Source organism: Vanessa tameamea, chromosome 28 (genome assembly GCF_037043105.1).
Source record: "Vanessa tameamea isolate UH-Manoa-2023 chromosome 28, ilVanTame1 primary haplotype, whole genome shotgun sequence".
Taxonomy (NCBI): domain Eukaryota; kingdom Metazoa; phylum Arthropoda; class Insecta; order Lepidoptera; family Nymphalidae; genus Vanessa; species Vanessa tameamea.
This window is the reverse complement of record NC_087336.1, coordinates 4405578-4426438: the sequence shown is the minus strand read 5'-3', so window position 1 is coordinate 4426438 and position 20861 is coordinate 4405578. Positions and strand designations below refer to the sequence as shown.

The 20861-nt window shown below is 34.5% G+C and overlaps 1 protein-coding gene across 1 annotated transcript; it reads left to right on the top strand.

The window, feature by feature from the left end:
• Nucleotides 1-192: 192 nt before the first annotated feature.
• Nucleotides 193-20861, top strand: LOC113391859 (cyclin-T-like). Its single transcript, XM_026627969.2, has 9 exons — nucleotides 193-379; nucleotides 6528-6645; nucleotides 7513-7620; nucleotides 8777-8885; nucleotides 10650-10786; nucleotides 11361-11511; nucleotides 12463-12576; nucleotides 12743-14163; nucleotides 20104-20861. The coding sequence occupies exons 1-9, from the start codon at nucleotides 231-233 to the stop codon at nucleotides 20140-20142; spliced, it is 2346 nt and encodes a 781-aa protein (XP_026483754.1). The 5' UTR covers nucleotides 193-230; the 3' UTR covers nucleotides 20143-20861.

Sequence of the window (20861 nt, the reverse complement as noted above, 5' to 3'; positions counted from 1 at the left end):
TAAGTGATAGTTGTGAATAACTTAATTTTATTTTACTTATCATTTTGTGAATAATTTTGGTGTTGTTAACTTCAAAATGGTATTTAATATATTGTAAATCAGTCAAATGTTAACGTGGTCTGCATCCGTTCGTCGCTGTCATAGCGCTGTCCTTTTCCCACTCACGCACATAGACGGAGCACAGCTCTCCGTCGTGCTTCTTCGTGGGCAGTCATTGGAATATCCATTCAATGGCTGGAGGACAAGAAAAATGGTATTTTACAAAAGAGCAACTACAGAATTCAGCAAGCCGAAAATGCGGCTTAGATGCGGATAAAGAGCTAGCATATCGGCAGCAGGCCGCGAATCTCATACAAGACATGGGCCAGCGGCTTCAAGTGTATCCTTTTCAAAGTGAAGTGCAATGTTTTTGTCGAGTCATGTGGCTAAAACGTGTATCGAAAGCATCGAAAGTGTTTTATTTATGAAAATACCACTTATTTAGTTTAATTTAGTCAATAAGAAGTGAAAAAGTGCGATCATTAAATTTGGTTTGTCATGACGAAACATCAAAATGTTGACGGCGTCAGGCGGGTCACTTTCGCTCGGATGCCTGGGAAATCCCGTAAGTAGTCTCGATTTCTAAAGGTAAGCGTTCATGCTATGAAATGTTTCATGCTAAACGTTATATATTGTTTTATTTAGGTTATGGTCGCGTGTTGCGTGCTATTTTTTAGGTCAGTGCACTTTGACAGCTGTGTAGGACGCCTGCGCGCTGACGTAGGGATCGACCTGTCTGGTTCTAAATTTAAACGGTTTCATTACGGTACCAACATTTTGCGCGGCAAATTCCGCCGCGAAACGTCAGAGCCTTTCATTGCACGTGTAAATTATACTATGTGCGACCGTAGCTGTGTGAAATTACGATTACAGTAAATAACTCATTCTAGACTCTGTGAGTCACGTCGAGCCTCTCGACGGCGATTTCTGTTATTACTTCGACTTAATTAAGTGTTGAAATTGCGGGAAAGAGATGCCACTACCGATAACCTATAGTTCTGGGAATTTTAAACAAAATAAACAACTTCAACACTTTTAGGAAGTTTTCCTGTTTACATGTAATGAAAGTTAAAAAGTCTATATTATCTTGTCACTGACCTACAACACTATTTTATTCTTACCTTTCATTTTTGTAATGAGTCAATTCACTAGTGACATTGCCTCGTGTGCTAAAAAAGTCGAAAAAAAAGGTGCTTCCTGTTTATATTATGTTTTTAATGAGTTACAAACTTCAAAGAGTTTCACTACTTTAAATCTTATTTATTGAAAGCTATTTTGTAACGATCTAGTATTTTTCTGTCATAAAACACTATTTGAATACATATTCAGTGCAGAATTCAGTGCAGTGCAGAGCAGATTCATATTCAGTTAAGTCAAATTTACTGACAAATTTTACTTAACGGAATATGAATCAAGTAGTTATTATGTCTTTAAAATATAAAACAATATAAAATTTCTCCAATATTTGTGTTATGTGAATAGAATGTTATCTAGATATATAAATGTACATCAAAAGTTAAAGTAGTATTTTTTGTTTTGCCTCACTGAAAAATGTATTTAACCAATATACATAAAATACCAGCAGATACAATGCCTTTCGAAGAAGGTTTTATATGTTATACACGGCAGTCTATGTCTGCTGTGCAAGCTGCTTGTAACTTATATAAGGGCTGTCTGTAATGTGAAAGTTGCAAGTTTCATCCTAGCTGCTTGTGCTTTTGTTACCCCCTCTTAACAGAAGTTTTGCACTGAAGACAGAAGTTTTAAATATAATATAGATGTATATTATTCGAAGAGATTAATAACACTTATGAATAGTCAAGTTAAAAACTACTAATGGATTAATTTTGTAATTGATTCCAATTTTCAATATCAGAAAAACTAACCATGAAGCCAGAAGTAGTTATTTAATTTCCGAGGTCTGCTTTTATCTATAAACACACTCAAAATTTTGTATTTATTTTAGCAATGGAAACAGTTTGAATCCTTTCTGGGATTATAAAATTACATTGCTACACAAGAGTAACAGTAATTTGTAACAGGAGTATATTTTACTATCTATCTATATATTTGTATAAAATTATAATTATGTTCATTCAATCAATGCCATATGAAATAGTACCTAACCCAATTCTTTTATGTATTTCGTACACCTGTTCTGATAACAATTGATTGGGTCCAAGGTTACATTTTCTTTGTTAACACAAAAGTTTGGTATACTTGTTTAAAAATATTTTAGTTTTTTTCTTTTTTTATATAACTGGAATAAATTTTTTTTAACATAACTTTGATAAAGTTTTTATTATGTCTCAAAATGGTTTTTTGGCTATTTCGATTGAAAAGTTGCATCAAATATAATTGATTAGAATTTAATTTAATTGGATATAATTTATATTATATATATGGGTAAAATATTAGAGCAGATTAATTACGCACACTGTCTGGTTCTTTGACAAAGTAAGATCCTTAGATAATTTTGATGAGACAAACAGATTGATATACATCTGATCAAAGAAACACTAATCTGATCAACTAATTTGGCTTAAACCTGGGCATTCATTGGTTATTTAACCTTTGATTGCCAGCCAATCACCATTTTGACGACCTCCATGGTCGAGTAGTGTGTACACCGGTTTTCATGGGTACGCCACTCCGAGGTCCCGGGTTCGATTCCCGGCCGAGTTGATATAGAAAAAGTTCATTATTTTTCTATGTTGTCTTGGGTCTGGGTGTTTGTGGTACCGTCGTTACTTCTGATTTTCCATAAAACAAGTGCTTTAGCTACTTACATTGGGATCGGAGTAATGTATGTGATGTTGTCCAATATTTATTTATTTATTTAGACTCGAACCCAATTTCATCTGATGTTATAGTTAATATGAATTTCATCAGCGTTTCATGGTCTGGTGTTTACTATTCTTTTAAATGAGAAAGAGATAGCAATATTGTTTAGCTGTCAAGGGAGATTGTAAACATCGTAATAATCAACACTAATAAGTAATAAAAGTTAAATTCTGATGTCATCATAATATTGTTTAATTGAAAAAGTATAAGTATACTACGTACACACACACATATATATATATATATATATATCCAGATGATTGTATATGGTGCAAATCAAGGTTGTTATGGATATGTAATTTTGGGTCTGGACGTGGGTATAATATTTTAGCAGTTTTGGATAATTATTTTGGAATATCTGATTGTTTCGTATAGAAAATTTTAAAAGAGAAAATTAACGAGTACCAATTAAAGAATAAATACTTCATATTAGGCATAAAAAGGTAGCCTATGTCCTCCCTTGGAGTCCAAGTTCATTTCATACCAAATTTCATTGAATTTGCTTCAGCGGTTGTGTTAGCGACAGACAGACAGACAGTTACTTCCGCATTTGTAGTATTAGTATCGTTGAAATCATATTGTTAATAAATTATTGTAAACCACAAACATGTTGTTAAATATGTATGCATATGATTGGTTTGATGAGTCACTATTATTATTGTGTGTTAAACATGACTCGGCTGATAAGAGAACAATTAAGTATTTGCTTTAATCTGTTTTTTCCGCGTTAATATTATTTGTTTTTCATATTGTCGTACAATTTAAAAAGAAAAACATATTCTTTTTTATATAGTAAAAATCAATTAATTTCTTGAAGTTAATATACCATGCAAAACACATTACTAATATATATATATATAGAAATAATAATGATTTACCAATAGTTTGTTTTTAAATATCTTAATCACTTTCGTAGTTATAATGAGAGATGGGAAACTGTGGACATACATAGTATGGTAGTGCTTATTCTGTAGGAATTCGAACCTCAACACTGAACGTGATCGTGATGACAGAATGATAAACGATTAGACGACTATAATTATAATAATTTAAGGATACACGTATCAATACATACGAGTCGGTTTTCAATATTTCACGAGTGAGATGTCGAGTGATTTCTCACAGAAAATTTGACATACAGGATGTCGACGCTCAGCAGTCGGTGGTAGGGTTTTGAGCAAGTATGTACCACCCACTCATCAGATATTATATCGCCAAACAGTAATTAGAATTTTTGTGTTTCGGTTTGAAGGAGCCAGTGTTACTAGACACAAGGGTCGTATCTTAGCTCCTAAGGAAGGTGTCGCATTGGCGATGTAAACAATGGCTAATATTTCCCACAGGACCAATGTATATAGGCTGTGGTACTTGCTTAGGTGGTCCATTTACCCGCGCCGTTAGCCGCGTAGCCACCTACAATATTGAAAAAAGAAAATATTAGATAAAAGAAAGAATGTTCGTGACTAAACTGAAGCAAATAAAAACAAAACATATGTGTCATTTACCGTTAAATACAAACCTAAAATAAGTGTACATAACTGTTCAAATGAGTCATACTATAGTGGAAATATTGAGTTCAGTATGACTCATGCGTATAGCTATTCTTGTTTATTTTTGTGTCACTTTTTAACTGTACACAGCATTTGTAAGCCTTTTAAACACATGATGATGATGGTCTGACCGATTTTGACCACGTAGGCTAATCTCAAGTTCTCAAGCAAAATACGCAGGACATACTATAGTGCACACTCTATGCCCTCACTCTCGAAATCCGAAGTGACGGTAAGTCCGACACGAATGGAGAGTTCAGGTGCAGGACCAAACGCTTTTCATGCGTTCCGAGGTATGGGAGTTTTTGAGACTTTGAACTTCGGAACTCTTATTGATACGTTTCGATGGAAAACTATCTTTTTATCGAACTGACCTGGGGTTTGGAATCTACGGCATTATATATATCTAGATCAACGAGGCAGTTGTTTTAAACACTATTATTTTTATATATCACAATTGAGCTGATCGTAGTCTACTGCTGGACATAATAGTGCAGTCTGTGGTCGGATTATAATAGGCTAAGATAGAGAAAAAGAGTACTGAGATTCTTATAGGTTATTTCAATAAAATATACATTCCGAATCGATGTTTAACTAGCTGAATATTATAAAAGTTTACCTACAGTACATCGTCACCCCCATTTTAATATCTCGAGGGATGCATTGAAAAAGTAGCCTATGTCCTTCCCCGGTACATAAACTAAATATATCCATACCAAATTTCATGTAAGTCGATTCCGCAGATTAAGCGTGAAGAGGTACAGGTTACTCCAATGGAAGTAGGAAAAAGATAATTTTCCCTACTTCCATTGGATGCGATTTGCTAATAACTCAGCTATATTGTTCACTAAGAGTTTATGATTAATACATCTTTATTTATAATACAACACTATTACACTTAACTACTTATTTCCACTTAAATTTTACTTCCAAAATTCCGATAACAGTTTCGTTGACGTTCAAAACGCCATATTTTCGCAAATCCATAGTGAATATCATAGATTAATCGAGCTCTCGGCCAATGGTATCGCGTAAATTAGCTGTCAAATGATGTTTATTTATTTGGCTTGTTTTTTTCCCTGTTATGGTCGGAATAGAGTGTACAGAGTTACTTTCGTATTTATAATATTAGTATAGATCATATAACATCCTACAACTGTGATAATAAAAACCTACTTGAATAAAGGATATTTTGAATGAGATTATTAATATATGTACATTACAGGCAAACGAAATTCATTAAAAAATAACACATGCTGAATTTATTTATGATTTAGGCGAAATTTAATTTGTATTTTTTTTTTTTAATTTATTTAAATTAGAAATCTTAATACTGAGTGTTACGTTTGCCACATATGCCACGTGTAATATTATTAGTATTAAATCATTTCATAGTCCTCTTTTTTTTGCACTGTAATGAAACCGCAATCTTATACGACCGTATCAAAAGTGAAAGTCGCAAGTTTGGTCCGGATTTTGTGCCTGTTGTGTTTAAAGTGTAGCTATAGAAGATATAATTAATAAGACTTCATTTCATTGGTGGATTGGTGACGTATCCGGGTTCGGATGATTTATTATTGGTCGATATGAAACGGATTTAGGGCTCGGGTGATTTCTGAAAAGCGTGTCGTAAGTCTGATACGTGGGAAAGTGTTGTCATTGGTCGATAGGAAGCGAATTTAGGATGCGGGCGTGCGGCAAAATAAAATATGAATAGTATTAAAATTGAACTAAAAATGTACATTCGAGTTGTTCCGAGATTTAGAGTTGCAAAATGGTAAATCTGTAAATGATTCAGAGTTCAAACCCGGGGCAATCACCACTGAATTCACGTGTTTAATTTGTATATATTATTCATTCTGCGGCTATGGAAAATGAAGTGGGGAAACCTGGACGTGGTCGATGAGAAAATACCACGTCAGAGAGGAGACCTTTCTCCAGCAGTAGGTCATTAATAGACTGTTAATATGTATGTATCTAAAGTTTCTGTATTTCAATTTGTACAACCATGTATGTTATATATCTATTTAAGTTTTGGTATTTCAATTTACATGTACAATGTACATCAATTTTATATCCTCAACGGCACCACAGTTCTCAGCTATGTATTAACACAGCAATAGTTTATATGCATCGGTTCTACGCGTTCCACTCCTTTACACAGTTTCACAGGAACGCTATTGCCGCTGCAGCACTGTTCCTCGCCGCAAAGGTGAGACCCGAAGGAGGTTTTATATGTCTTTATAATATCACTAGAATAAAACTAATATTATCTTTGTTTATATGCTATGTTTGACTAGCACACATGTAAATATCGAGCCCAAGTAATAGTAAAATTTTAACGTATACATTGTTATGTTAAATTGCAATTTTGTGGTAAAAGATTTCTAGTATAGGTCTATTCACTCACGCAGGTGCGTCCTTCCATGTATAATTATTATTATAGGCGTGCATGAGTATGGGCTTGAGTGACGCCCGTGCTTATAAGATGTCTTAGTGTGCGTGAGGTGACTAATAGTAGAGACAGCAAAAAAAAAATACAAATTAGATTATATTACTAAGTATATTTTATAAAAAAATATATTAATTTAACATGTAGAGGCACCTTTGTGAGTAAATATATCTATTTTTCTAGATGGACTTGTTCTAATTGGACTTGACATTGAATTTTAGTCTTTTAGAAAAAAAATCTCAGACATTTAAATTGTACTTAGTGGCTTTGTGCAAACCTGTCTGTCGCCAAGCAGCAATACTTGGTATTCTTGTGTTCCGGTTTGAAGGGTGAGTGAGTCAGGGTAACTACAGGCACAAGGGACATAACATCTTAGTTTCCAAGGCTGGTGGCGCATTGGTGAAGTAGGAGGACAGCGCCAGTGTCTATGGGCGGTAATGACCACTTAACATCAACTGGCCCATTGCCGGTCAGACTAAATATTTCATTAAAAAAAAAAATTAAGTCTACACATTACTAAGTTTTCCTGTTCCGCATATATTTACTAAATCGATGGAGAGGAATTAATCTTATGCATATAATTTTAAAGATCAAAATGTACTTATATATTTTTAATTTTAATTTCAGGTCGAGGAGCAACCAAGAAAGTTAGAATATGTAATAAAGGTAGCACATGTCTGTCTCCACAGAGGTGAGGGAGTGAACGCTCTCACCTCTGAACAGTATCAGGAACAGGTGAGACCACTTCTCATATTTTTTCTGTAAAAACTATTTCAATAATTCATATAACAGACACTATTGTATGTAAGGGGTGCACCCACCGTACAGTGTAAATGGTATATTATTAAATAACCTTTATTTTGATAATTGTTAAACTATTTTATAAATCTTTAAGGGCGTATAAGTGGTCAGTGATAGCGGATAGAGATAAATCTGTTATTATCTCCTTGTTTATCTGTATAGTAATATCTATGGCCGCGCCTTCAACCGTGTGTTAGGGCGGGGTATATATTCTGTGTGATATAAAACCAATTCGCTATACTAAACTGTAAACTATGTGATTAATATAATTCATATATGTTCAGCCTTTCCACCGTGATTGTGTAACAAATATACACTCAGACTGTTGTGTATTATGTCATCCATTCTGTCATATATACATATAAAAAAATTGGAGTGTCTGTTTGTAATATTAAAATAACCCATTTTTACATGAATGAATATGTATGTATGTATACACGGTCCGTATACCAAAATAACACTTTTTAAAATTTTTGTCTGTCTGTCTGTTTGTTCCGGCTAATATATGGAACGGCTGAACCGATTTCGACGGGACTTTCACTTGCAGATAGCGGATGTAATAAGGAGTAACTTAGACTTTGCTTTTATTTTAGAATTATATATAGAATAAAAATAAAATCTCGCTACAATATCCAAATAACTTAAATTCAAACAACGCGCACGAAGTCGCGGGCACAGCTAGTTTATAATATAAATAACAGGGAAATATCAAATAAATAATATAATAATTATATTGCATCAATGGGTGGTGTGATATATGTACGTCAATATATATTATGTCAATAATGATAAGATAATTCTAGAATATATTTTCTCGTATAATCTAAGTATGTATCTAGACGTCATAGGTTTGGTATGTTTTTATATGATGTAATTCTTAGGTAGGTTTATTATTAATTTCTTTAAGGCGTTGTTATTTAGTTTTATGAATTGTAACTTTTGTCGTCTTGTAGAGATTTTAAACAATTCTGATGTAATATTTCGATACAACAATCTCTATTTTTTTTTTTAATTTATAACTTGTAAGGTTTCTCAATATTAGTAACGTGACAACATATTAGAATCTAAGTGAAAACATCATCTATTCCAGGCGCAGGACTTGGTTTTCAACGAGAATGTCCTGCTACAGACATTAGGTTTCGATGTAGCGATCGACCACCCGCACACACACGTGGTGCGCACCTGCCACCTTGTAAAAGGTGAGACGCGTTACGGCCGTGCTGCACGGCAGCTCGTGCACCACTGAGGGATCCGAGCATGTTAACGCGGCACGGTCGAGTCGCTTTTATGACGCGGGTGGTGGGGAGGACGGCTCGGATTGGATCTATTTGAATTGTAACGGTTCTTTAAATGTTTGATTTTCATTGGCAACGATTAAAATGATAGTTATAGAGTTGTTACAACCTCCAAACGTGTTTATTTATCTTATAAAATAAACATTGTGCTTGCTTTGTTCGTATTATACATCGTTTTTTCGATTGAGTTGAAAAATTCTACACTTGTATATAGGACTTGCGTGGAGGTCTTTCGTATTACACAACAACGCATGCATGAGCTTGAGCCAATTTCAATGGCAGTAGGAGTAAAGATAAACAATTCATAGATTTACGTATTTCATGCGATTTGCTCTGCTCTGCTATATTAATGAACATAAAAAAACCTTGATAAATATATCTTTTACTTTGATTTTTGTCGATGAAATCATTGCCGACATTCAAAACGTATTTTTGGACCATCCATAAGATCTCGACTAACGTAGTCACATCAATTCAAGGTTAAAGTTGTTTATAAGTTTTACTCCTCCTGCCATTGGAATAGACTTCAATATTTCCCGATATCTTAGTTTCATTCGTATGACTTATCTTGTATAGTTACTTTTAGTTTTACCAGCAGTACAATGGAAAATCTATTTATATATGAAATGATGACTAATTAATAATAATATTATCCTGCTGTTACAAAGTAACAATACGTGTTACTTATCTTTAAATCAGTAGTTGATTTTGATGTAGATACAATTATTTCTCGGATCCGCCGATATAAATAAAATAAATTATTATATTTCGACGTTGTAACAATTCAAGATGAATATTAAGAATTAATTTGTTTCAAAATTTATAGCGTTCTTTATAGTTATTATGAATATATATTTTTTGCGTTTGTCAGTCTGTTGAGCATATGACTTAACTCAACACTATGACCGGAAGGAATCTGTAAAATAAAAAATTAAAGAAGTATGGCAAGCTGAGAAAGTCATGCAAGCATGCCTATTCCAATGGCAAGACGACGTAGAGACGAATAAATAAATTTGACCTTGAATTGACTTGATTCCATTGGTCGAGATATCAAATAATCTTTGGTATCATTTTGGCGGCGAAGTTTTCGTAGAAACTTTGGAAATATATTGAGAATTAATGTCGGTGTACATTTTTGTATTAGACAAGAACTGCGCATAATATAGCAGAGTTCAGAGTTGTTCGAAAATCGCATGGAATTTGTAAATTTAAGGCTTTTTCATTTTAATTCTTCAAATGTTCAAATGAAAATCAAACGTTAGCTTAGAAGTCCGGACCGTCCTTAGTAACTGCGTAGACGAGGCCGTGCTGCGTGCTATAGCGCGTACCGAGGGGCCAAGTATCTCTATTTACGAGTTTATAAGGTATGTGTAATTGTCAGTCTATGTGTGTCCTACCCGTTTCGATATTATTTTAGGAATTTCGTCTCACGATAAAGCAACGAATTTCATGTGTGGGATGAAGTTTTTTTTTTTTTTGTAGCGATTTGTAGTAATTCTGTAATGGAAGAATTAATTTTAATTTATTTCTACGCTAATCGAAAGAGGTTTTAATGTAACTTTTTAAACATTAAATGAAATATTAGAGTGACCTTGATCGTATTACTAGAATTCTTAAATCGTATTATAGTAATTTGAGACACGAAATTAATATTGATATATTTTACAGCGCCCAAGGATTTGGCTCAAACATCATACTTTATGGCGTCAAACAGTCTACATCTCACGACGATGTGTCTCCAGTACAGACCGACGGTTGTCGCTTGCTTCTGCATACACCTGGCATCGAAGTGGAGTAATTGGGCGGTGAGTTTATGTATGATATAGGAAGGCGGACTGGCGAATGAGCCCATGGTCACCAACGCCCATAGACATTAGCGCTGTTCGCACCACCAACCTTGGCTGAGCTGATTATGTTGCTTGTGCCTGCAGTTACACTGGATCACTCATTCTTCAAATCGAAACCGAGATCAATTTTGCCGTCAAATTATTAATTTATTGTATTCTTAATATAGGTAGGCACACGAGCAAATGAGACATTTGATGTTAAGTGACCATCAAATCCTATGGACATTAGCGTTTTAAAGAGTACGTAATTACGTTCTCTATATCGGCAAAGCGCTATAGTTTTCTTTCCAAGTGTCTGTGGTTACCGTGACTCACTTACTGTTTAAACTGGAACACAACAATCCTATGTATTTTTGTTTGAAGAGAGAATATGTGATTAGTGGTAGAATATGGGACCCAGGTAGACCGGCTTGCACAAACTTGCCTTAACACTGTGTAGATCAAGATTTTTTCATCAAATGTCTCCTCTTATATCAAGAACTTGGGGTTGTTCTGATGTCTACAGCTTAATAAATAAATGATTTTATTCCAGATACCGCAATCACACGAAGGCCGGCACTGGTTCTCGTACGTGGACCGCAGCGTGACGACGGAGCTGCTGGAACGGCTGACGGCCGAGTTCCTTCACATATTCGACAAGTGCCCGTCGAGGTTGAAGCGGAAAATGATGACAATGTCAAACAGTAAGTACATTTATGTCATGAATTTTATTAAAGTTGATGATTCAGGACACGTACGGAACACTTGCGCGGTCCTGATACGCATCTCAAAGATGTGGAGTACCCCCCCCCAACCTTTTTTGTTACTTTTTAATCAAATGTAAATCTTCTACACAAGTGAGTTTCACTTTGGGCTGTATAATTAGTTTTGTGGGAGAAAAATGTTGATGATAAAAAAGCGTGGAGTTAATGCTTGTTGACTTCCAGGCAGCAGACATAACATACATATATAATTGTATTTAACTAACATGACTGTATTTTTAGATGTTGAAAAAGAGTAACTACTGAGTTTATCGCCGGTTCTTCTCTGTAGAATCTACATTCCGAACCGGTGGTAGCTTTACTTAATATAGTTTGTTAAATGAAGATTCAAAAGTACTTGTACAAGCCTACCTGAATTAAATATATTTTGATTTTTATTATGTACGTTTGTTTTATGTTGTTCATATTTTTTATATATGTACAACATTGATTTGCCACTGAATCTATTTTGAGGAAATTGGGTACGAAGCTAGCTTGAACCCTAAGGACTTACGTAGGATACTTTTTTTATACTTAAACGGGGCAATGTTGAGGATGAAGTGTTGTATACAAAATCTATAAACATTGTCATCATGTTCCACGCTGGCTATATTATATAAATGTTCAGCTAGTATTATACATACGAAAAGTGCGATAAAATATTAATCCTCAATCAATAACAGCTCGAGGTTTTATATCTGATGTTTTAATCGTATAAAGGGTTTCTATAGAAAGTATTAGACATTCTAAAGACAATATAGATTGTAGATGATCCGGCAAGTAATTAATTAGTTAATCATTTCCGATATTTGAAAAGAGTATCTATTGATAGTTCTGGAATGTTATTATCTTATATTTTTTGTTATATTGTATTGAATGTAATGTGTTTTCAAGGTGGAGGTTCCCCGGGAGCGCACCCGCCCGGCTCGGCGGTCGCGAACTCGCCCTTCGACAAAAACAAGCACTCGCTCGTCAACAGCGATGAAATCGACAAGTCATTTGATAAAGGTAGCATTAAAATTATATTACTTAAAATGTATAATTTATTCATTAATAAATTATAAAATTATATCATAAAAGGATATTAATTATTAAGTACTATGTTAATGATTACATTATTTATTTCAATTAAAAACCAATTCTCAAGACTAATAATTATTGTGTATTTGAACAGAATATGAACGCGAAAGGCGTCGTCAACAACCCCCGGGAGGTTACGTGCCGGCAACCGCGCCACCGAACCCCACACAACCACAGAAAATAGATTACAATCTATACAGAGAGAAACGGGAGAGAGAAGAGAGAGAGAGGCGGGAGGAGAGGGAGAGGCGACAACAACAAGCTATTCAAAGGCCAGGGGTTCCTCAACCGAATCCAAGGCCGAACCCACCACCACCACACCACCGACCCTCCAGCCAACACCACAAACCTCACCATCCTTGGCCCCACAAACCGCCCCATCACAAACCGCCTCACGATCACAGGCACAGACAACTACCCGTACCTTCGACTTCTTCAAGTCAGCCGGTGGTTCCGCATCAACCGGAAGTCCCTCAACGTACCCGTCCACCGTCTTTATTCTCACCCGAGAATACTACCCCAGCGGTTGCGGCGTCTGCACCCAGACGACCCCCCTCGAACCCCCAACAGAGGCCTAGGCCGGAACCTAGACCGGTTCCGAATTTACCTCAACCTCCTCCAAACGTAGCACAGGAACAAAAACCTCATTCAGCCAGTCCACACAAAAAACGTCCAGACCCCACGGCTGTCGTTCGAGACATGCAACCCCCTGCCATTCTATCGCCCTTCTCGTCACCCCCTAACAAAGAAATGAAATCTAGACAGAGATTGCCTTCAAACTCTGAACCTGAATTAGTACCTGTAGTTAAAAAAATTGATGAAACGCCCGGTTACGAAAACGTCATTAGGGACTCTCAGCGCGGCAACGCTATCAAAACTAGACAGCCCGAGAGGAAGCCCGACTCGAGGTCTCTAAACGGTATCGAAACAGATCCCACTCTCGTATCGAATCTCCTCAAAGAGAGCTTAGTGAAACCGGTTCCCATTACCGTTCCGACGGAGAAGAAATCGCCCGTGGAGGTTAAAAAGGAACCGGTGATAGAGACCCCCGCGCCCCCACCGGCACCCCCACCTCAATTGGAGCCCCCTCCCGTCCCCCAACCCCAGCCTCAGCCGATCCCTCAGCCGACCGAGGAGTCGGAACACAAACACAAGAAAGAGAAAAAGAAGAAGGACAAACACAAACACAAGGATCGCGACAAATCGAAAGAGGAGAGAAAGAAACACAAGAAGGACAAGGACAAGGAGAAGAAGGCGGAACCTCTCCCCCCCGCGCCCGAGACGGACGGAACCCTCCGGATAACGATACCGAGGGAGAAGCTGTCGACGAGCCCCGGGCTCAAGATAAAGATCCCCAAGGAGAGGCTCGCCGTCCCGCCGCCGCCGCCGCAGAACGCCGGCCTCAAGATCAAGATATCGAAGGAGGTGCTCGAGACGTCGCGCAAGCGGCCGGCGGGCGACCACGCGGGCCCGCCGCACAAGCTGCCGCGGCCCGAGGCCCCCCACCCGAACAAGGTAGGCACCTGGCCCGTCCCGCCCCCTTACAGGCCCCCGCTGCCGTACTACATGGTGCGGCCGCCGCCGCCGCTGTACTACGGCATGCGCATGGACGGCTACTTCTACGGCGCCATGTTCCCGCCGCCGCGCGCGCCGCCGCCGCTGCCCAGCACGCCGCCGCCGCCCGTGCCGCCGCCGCCGCCCGAGTGAAGCCTCCAGCGGCTGCTACGATTGTTTGCTCTGTTCACTTACTTATATTTTCACAAAACTTTCTTCTTTGAATTTTACGAAAAAAGTATATCTTCAATCGATACTTATTCTATAATATTCTTAAAGTTTTACTTTTTTTTTATAAGAACAATTATCGTAGCCTCGTTATTTAAAAAGAAAGAACAGAATTGAAAATATTTTTGATTTGTAATTATTAAATAGATATTTCTATTTAATCATAAATGTATATATTTTATAAAGATCTATTTAACATAGTACATACTTTATTTCTTTATTGTTAAATATTTACAATTTTTAATCTTTAAATAATTTATCATTCTAAATGTACAAATTTTATACTATACAAAGTTATAGGTGCTTATTGTATAATACCGCATTGAATTTAACAAGTGAATACTTTAAATCATCGGTTCTAAACTTCATACAAGCGACACTCACGATCTTAAAAAATAAATCCTAACCATATCTATATATAAGTAACCAGGCAGAAGAATTTAGTACCTTTTTCTCGAATTTGTCAACAGTATTTTTTTTCGAATTTCTACCACTAACAAAGTAAGCTCTATCTAACTAATCTCAAATCCAACAGTCTTGTAAATGATAATCCAACTAACTTTGTAATTGTTGAAGTGAGTTTTCCGTTACGCTTAACGTCGTAACTGCTCAACTAATCATCGTGTAATTTTACATTAACGTCAGACGTGCAGAGTTAGTACGAGATGGGGACTGCCGCCATTTTACATTTTTGATGACGTCATAACATACGAGTCTAGAAGCTTCCATAAATGAATTTGTTAAATCAAATGCGGTATTTAGGCTTAGCTATAAATAGTATCATATACATTCATATATAAACAGGGTAAATTGCATTGGCAGGTATCCTTGATAACGCCGTAGTCGTTTTAAATATATTTTATAAGTATATTAGTGCCTAAACTTGACTGCTTGTGACAAAATATTTAATATTAATATATTTATATACAGTAGTTATATATAAACTCGTAATTAGAAATATATCTATGTATAATGTTAAGGGAGTTACATTGCTCGGTGTTTGTATTAGGTATCAATTGATGTTTGAGTTTAGTTGGCGAGAGGATATGACACAGTTGTTACAAAATTTAAATATTTATTTTTAACGAATTTAAATTGACGTTAATTATGTCTTAACAAATATATTTTATGTTTGACTTAGTTTTTGATGCGCGCTTATATATTATTATTTTTTATGAAATAGGTTGTTGGACGAGCATATGGGCCACCTGATGGTAAGTGGTCACCACCGCCCATAGACAATAGCGCTGTAACAAATATTAACCATTCCTTACATCGTCAATGCACCACCAACCCTGGAAACTAAGATTTTATGTCACCTGTGCCTGTAGTTACAACGCTGCACTCATTTTTCAAAGCGGAACAGAACAATATTAAATACTGTTCAGTTTGGCGGTAGAATATCTGATGAGTGGGTGGTACCTACCTAGACAGGCTAGCTATTAAACCAGAGAGACTAAAGTGGAGTGATGAAAAAAACTCAAATGTAATTTTCCATTAAAAGTCCGGTCTAAAATCACTAAATAGTATGATCTTTATAGGTTGTTATAAACAACATATAACATAATTTTACGGTAACATACGTAAATTTTTAAAGGCGAATTCTATTTTTTTTTTAATTTTACCGAGTGCTTAGAAATTATTACACTAAGAGACATTGTAAATTTTCAGTTATAGCAATTCGTGTTTTATATACTTTCTCGCGAGTAAATTGTTGTCCCGTTCACTCGTTAAATAAACGTCAAATCGATTCGTGATACATAGGTTTTCGGTTACACAGAGTATACACTATGTGGTTTATAAAATGTTACGATGCTTTTTTTTTTCTATTTGACATTCCAATGTTCATAGCTAAAAGCGTTTTTTCTATATAAATCCGTTAAAAACGTTTTTAAGTCATATAATGACTTATAGTCGCCATCATTAACATTTTACACGTCTAAACTAAATACAAATGGCCTGTCGTTTTTAATATACAACAAAATTATATTTTTTATAACGTTTTCAATTGTTGATATATAGTAGAAAATTAAATTGTTAAATTATGAGAAAATAGTTACATTACGAATAAATAATTTTTATATATTTATCACAGATTATAAGTATTAATAAGATAAAACTAGACATATACCTTACATATAAACGTTGCTTAGTGGGTGTTTAGTTGACGTTTTGTCTCGTTCTCCCATCGGTGATTTGACATTCAGGAGAAGGAGACAGTAGATTTTATTTAATCACCACTTAACAACATTTATACGTAAACATCGAATGATTTTTTAGAAATACTAGCGAGTGCGGCCGTAATTCATAAAGACACAGCCATACTTGTGACTAAGTGTAATAATATATTTTAAAATCACTTGTAGTTGTAACAATGTTCAGAATTTTAAAACCAACTGTGTATAATTCAGCTTCGCTTGTATATAACGATATTCGTTAAGTTTAAAAATATATTTTTAAAGTGTTATACAAAATCACGAGAAGAAATTCTATTATTTTTTTTCTATTTATCTTTTGTTTTTATGATTATTATAATTACAATGTGTTTGTAGACCCACACTAATGCACATTTTGAGATGGATTTGAGTTGATTTATATCGCTAAAAAGTATTAAAATTAAACTATTAACTTGTCTTTGAATATTTAAAATTTATACCATATGTATTTATGAACTATAATTGGAATTGTTCCAAGAAGAAAAAAAAACACACACACACACACACACTGCTCTACAATTTTCATGTACCTTTAAATAATTTTATTAACATAAGAATTGATAACGTTAAGTGTTTAAATATATACAAATATGAATTAAAAGTAGTTACTGTATAAATCTTGACCGCGTGGAATGGGGGCAATTTTCATGTTGATTATTGTAACGAAGTTCTTTAACTGAACTGAACTGGGAGAATCAGTCACGTAATGAAAAAGTGTTTGCCTCGTTCTCTGTCTCTTTCTGTTATATAAATAAATAAATATTGGACAACATCACATACATTGCTCTGATCCCAATGTAAGTAGCTAAAGCACTTGTGTTATGGAAAATCAGATGTAACGACGGTACCACATACACCCAGACCCAAAACAACATAGAAAATTAATAAACTTTTTCTACATCGACTTGGCCGGGAATCGAACCCGGGACCTCGGAACGGCGTACCCATGACGGTGTACACACAACTCGACCACGGAGGTCATCATATACGTCTCGATATGTCTTTGTTTAAATTACTTTTTACGTTTAATTCATTCACAGTTTTTTTAGACATTTAATTATTCTCAAGCTCATTTTGAATTTATTTAATTGTATCTCTTATTTAATACCTACTTGTTCCAATACGGTTCACGATCCACCTTTTTTATGGTTGATATTTAATGACTGCTTGCTGTGGCTAGATTATACGTTGAATAATACTATACTTATATAATACTTTATGTGTTAAAATAAATTCATAGACAACTGAAACGTGTCGTATATATTGGTACAAATTTTATGTCAAAATATTCAAGGGAGTCTTATGTGATATTTTTATATTATAAAATTCTATAATATTTCCAGTACTTGGATTTATTTAAGATTTGTTTTTTTTTTAAATATTTTATATGGTCTTCTCCTTCCATTATATATAATCTATTTATTAAACAAGCTTTCCATACATAAAAAGCAATCTTATTAAAGCATATTATATACTATGTTTAGTGTTATTTGTATTTTATGTATTCTAATACAGAGTCAAATGTTTTCGATTTGTGCGTTAATGTGGGTTGAAAACTATTATATTATTAAGACAATTATTTTAAGTGTTAAATAAAATCTCATTTCAAATCTGTGGCCTGATGCTATTAGGGATAATGTCCATAGCCCTTCTTATCGTAATCAGAAAAGAATAACAGATATTGTTTGTTGCATAAGTATGTGAAACTTATTTTTAATTTTTTTTTTTTTTTGGTTAACGTCATGTGGTTTAGGTCTTACTCAAAAATGTACTTAGGCACTTTTAGCACCAGGCAACAGAAATTATTATAATAAATATATTTTTTATATACTTCTCAATGTTAATTAAGTTAATTAATATTATTTTATTATGTAATTTTATATATTTTCCATTTAAAAAAAAATATCTTAATTCAGAACACATTACCATATCAGCTTTAATTTAATATAGTTTTAATTTATATCATTATATTATGTACCCTGTTATATATGATTTAATTAAAAAATAATAATTGCTCAAAAATGTAGGAAAAATATATTTAAATAATACAGGGTTTTGTCAATATAGTGTTCCTTAGAGCTGATATCGCTCTCAGCCAATCTTTAAGTATTAAAAAAAAAACGAGTTTTCACAAAAGAAAGTAACCAAAAAGTTTTTATACAGTTATCGATTTTCGTTTCAAATTTGGAATGTTTTTGTGAAAGCGTGAGGTTTTTTTTTGTATATAATTAATATTGTAGTGGTGCCATTTCTGTTACCATTTTACCGTAGTTTTTAGATGGAAGAGACGATTTAGTTATGTTTTTTTTGTAATATGCATATTTTAAACAGTACTTAAATTTTTTTGTAGTTTATCTGTTAAGTTTTAAATAAGTTTCATTTAATATTAGATAAATTAAATATTTGTAAATCATTATAAAAATGAGATTATCCTTACGAATTTAATTAATAGAATTGTTAATTTAGTAAATAAATTTATATTTTGTAATAAAAATTAAAGAGTCACCTGAATCTTTAATTTTTATAAGAGACGAGGATAAGAAATTGTTTTTTTTTTTTTAAATTAAAACATCACGCTGTGAAATGTTTGAATTTTATTTTTATTTTCGACACCAAAAAGGTTATACATGTTTCTTTTATAATGAATAATTTTATACAATATTTTAAAATGACCGTGTTTGACGTAGTTTCTAGAATGATGGTAATTCTGACCACGATGCAAGCAATAATCTAATTGTTTTTTATTATCTGTGTAATGTGCATGTGTGAACTTTTGCTTAACACGTTTACTTTGTACGTTTGTTTCTTTACAATCACATGGTTTATATGGCACCTTTTTAATAATGTATTTCTATATTATTTAGCTGTTTTTTTTTTTACTATTCGTGTATATTTATAACAGCTAATTAATAGCCTGCGCGCAGCTGTGTACATCGTGTCCTGTGGGGCTCCTAAATTACTATTCCAATTTCTTTTTTTTTTTCTTTTTTTTTAAAGATTTTGGAGTAGTACTTTCTAAGGCTTAGGATGCAATTTCACTGAATAACCGCTGGGGTCTTTTTCGCTTCAGAAATTGGTGGCGGGTTGCTTTTTATAGTTGGGATTGTGTTTAAATAATTTTCGATCAAAATATAAAGCGATCCCAGCTATAAATAAACTATCAACGAATCGACGGGTGATATTTTGAATCGTACCAGATTCAATATATCTACCGTCGGTTTGTATGATGGTGAGAACGCGCGGCGGTGGTATATGAAAATCGCCTTAAAATATAACACACTAATATATTGCAATAATGTGTCAATAATAATTCATGATTGTCTCCTCTGATTGGTCGACGCGATCAGTCCCTGTACTCCGATTGGTTGACACACGATTGTAATACCCCGCCCCGCGTGTAGCCTCACTAGGAACGACGACACACGGCTGTGCGCACTCAACGTGGCTCGTATTGCAGGTCGACCACACACTCGGCAACGGGCACCCGGGCAAGTGACACCACACATCCCGTAGCGCTACGTGTGTCGACGTTCCTCATCAACAAACGGACCTCACTAGTGTAGTGTAATTACTACCGGTTTTATTTGTTTGTAACTTTTTTTATTTCCTCCCCACACTCATGGTCACACGCGACGTGTCGCGATGCTTGGGCGTTTGATGTTAGTTTCATCATTTTTATTTTTCGTGTCGATTTTTTTTTTTTTTAATTCGTTCTTATTTCGAATATTGACTATTTTTGTAAATGGAATGTTAGTTTTGCGATGAAAAGTGATGGAACTATATGGTTTGAAAATTGTGTTTGTAAATATGGGACGAATTGTCTTTTTTTTTTTTTTAAATCGGAAATGTATATAAAATTAATTATATAACCAGTCGCGTCTAATTATTCTAATGCCTGCATTTTGGATATAAAGTTAGCCCAATGATTGACTGAAAAAGCATTGTTCCCGCTTTGTTCAAAACAAGTTGAATTGTATTTTAATCGATTAATTTGTATTTATATAAAAAGTTATAGTGAATTTCATATCGATTCTGTAATCGAAAAGTTAATGAATATCTTATCACCATATAAACTCAAATAAACATGAATTAAGTTTTGTTTTACAGGAGTGGATTTGAATCGGAATATTTTTTAAATATAGTGTCTGTTTCGTAATATGTTTGATTCAATTTTTGTGATACATGCGTGTCGATAAAATGATTTTACTCTTAAAT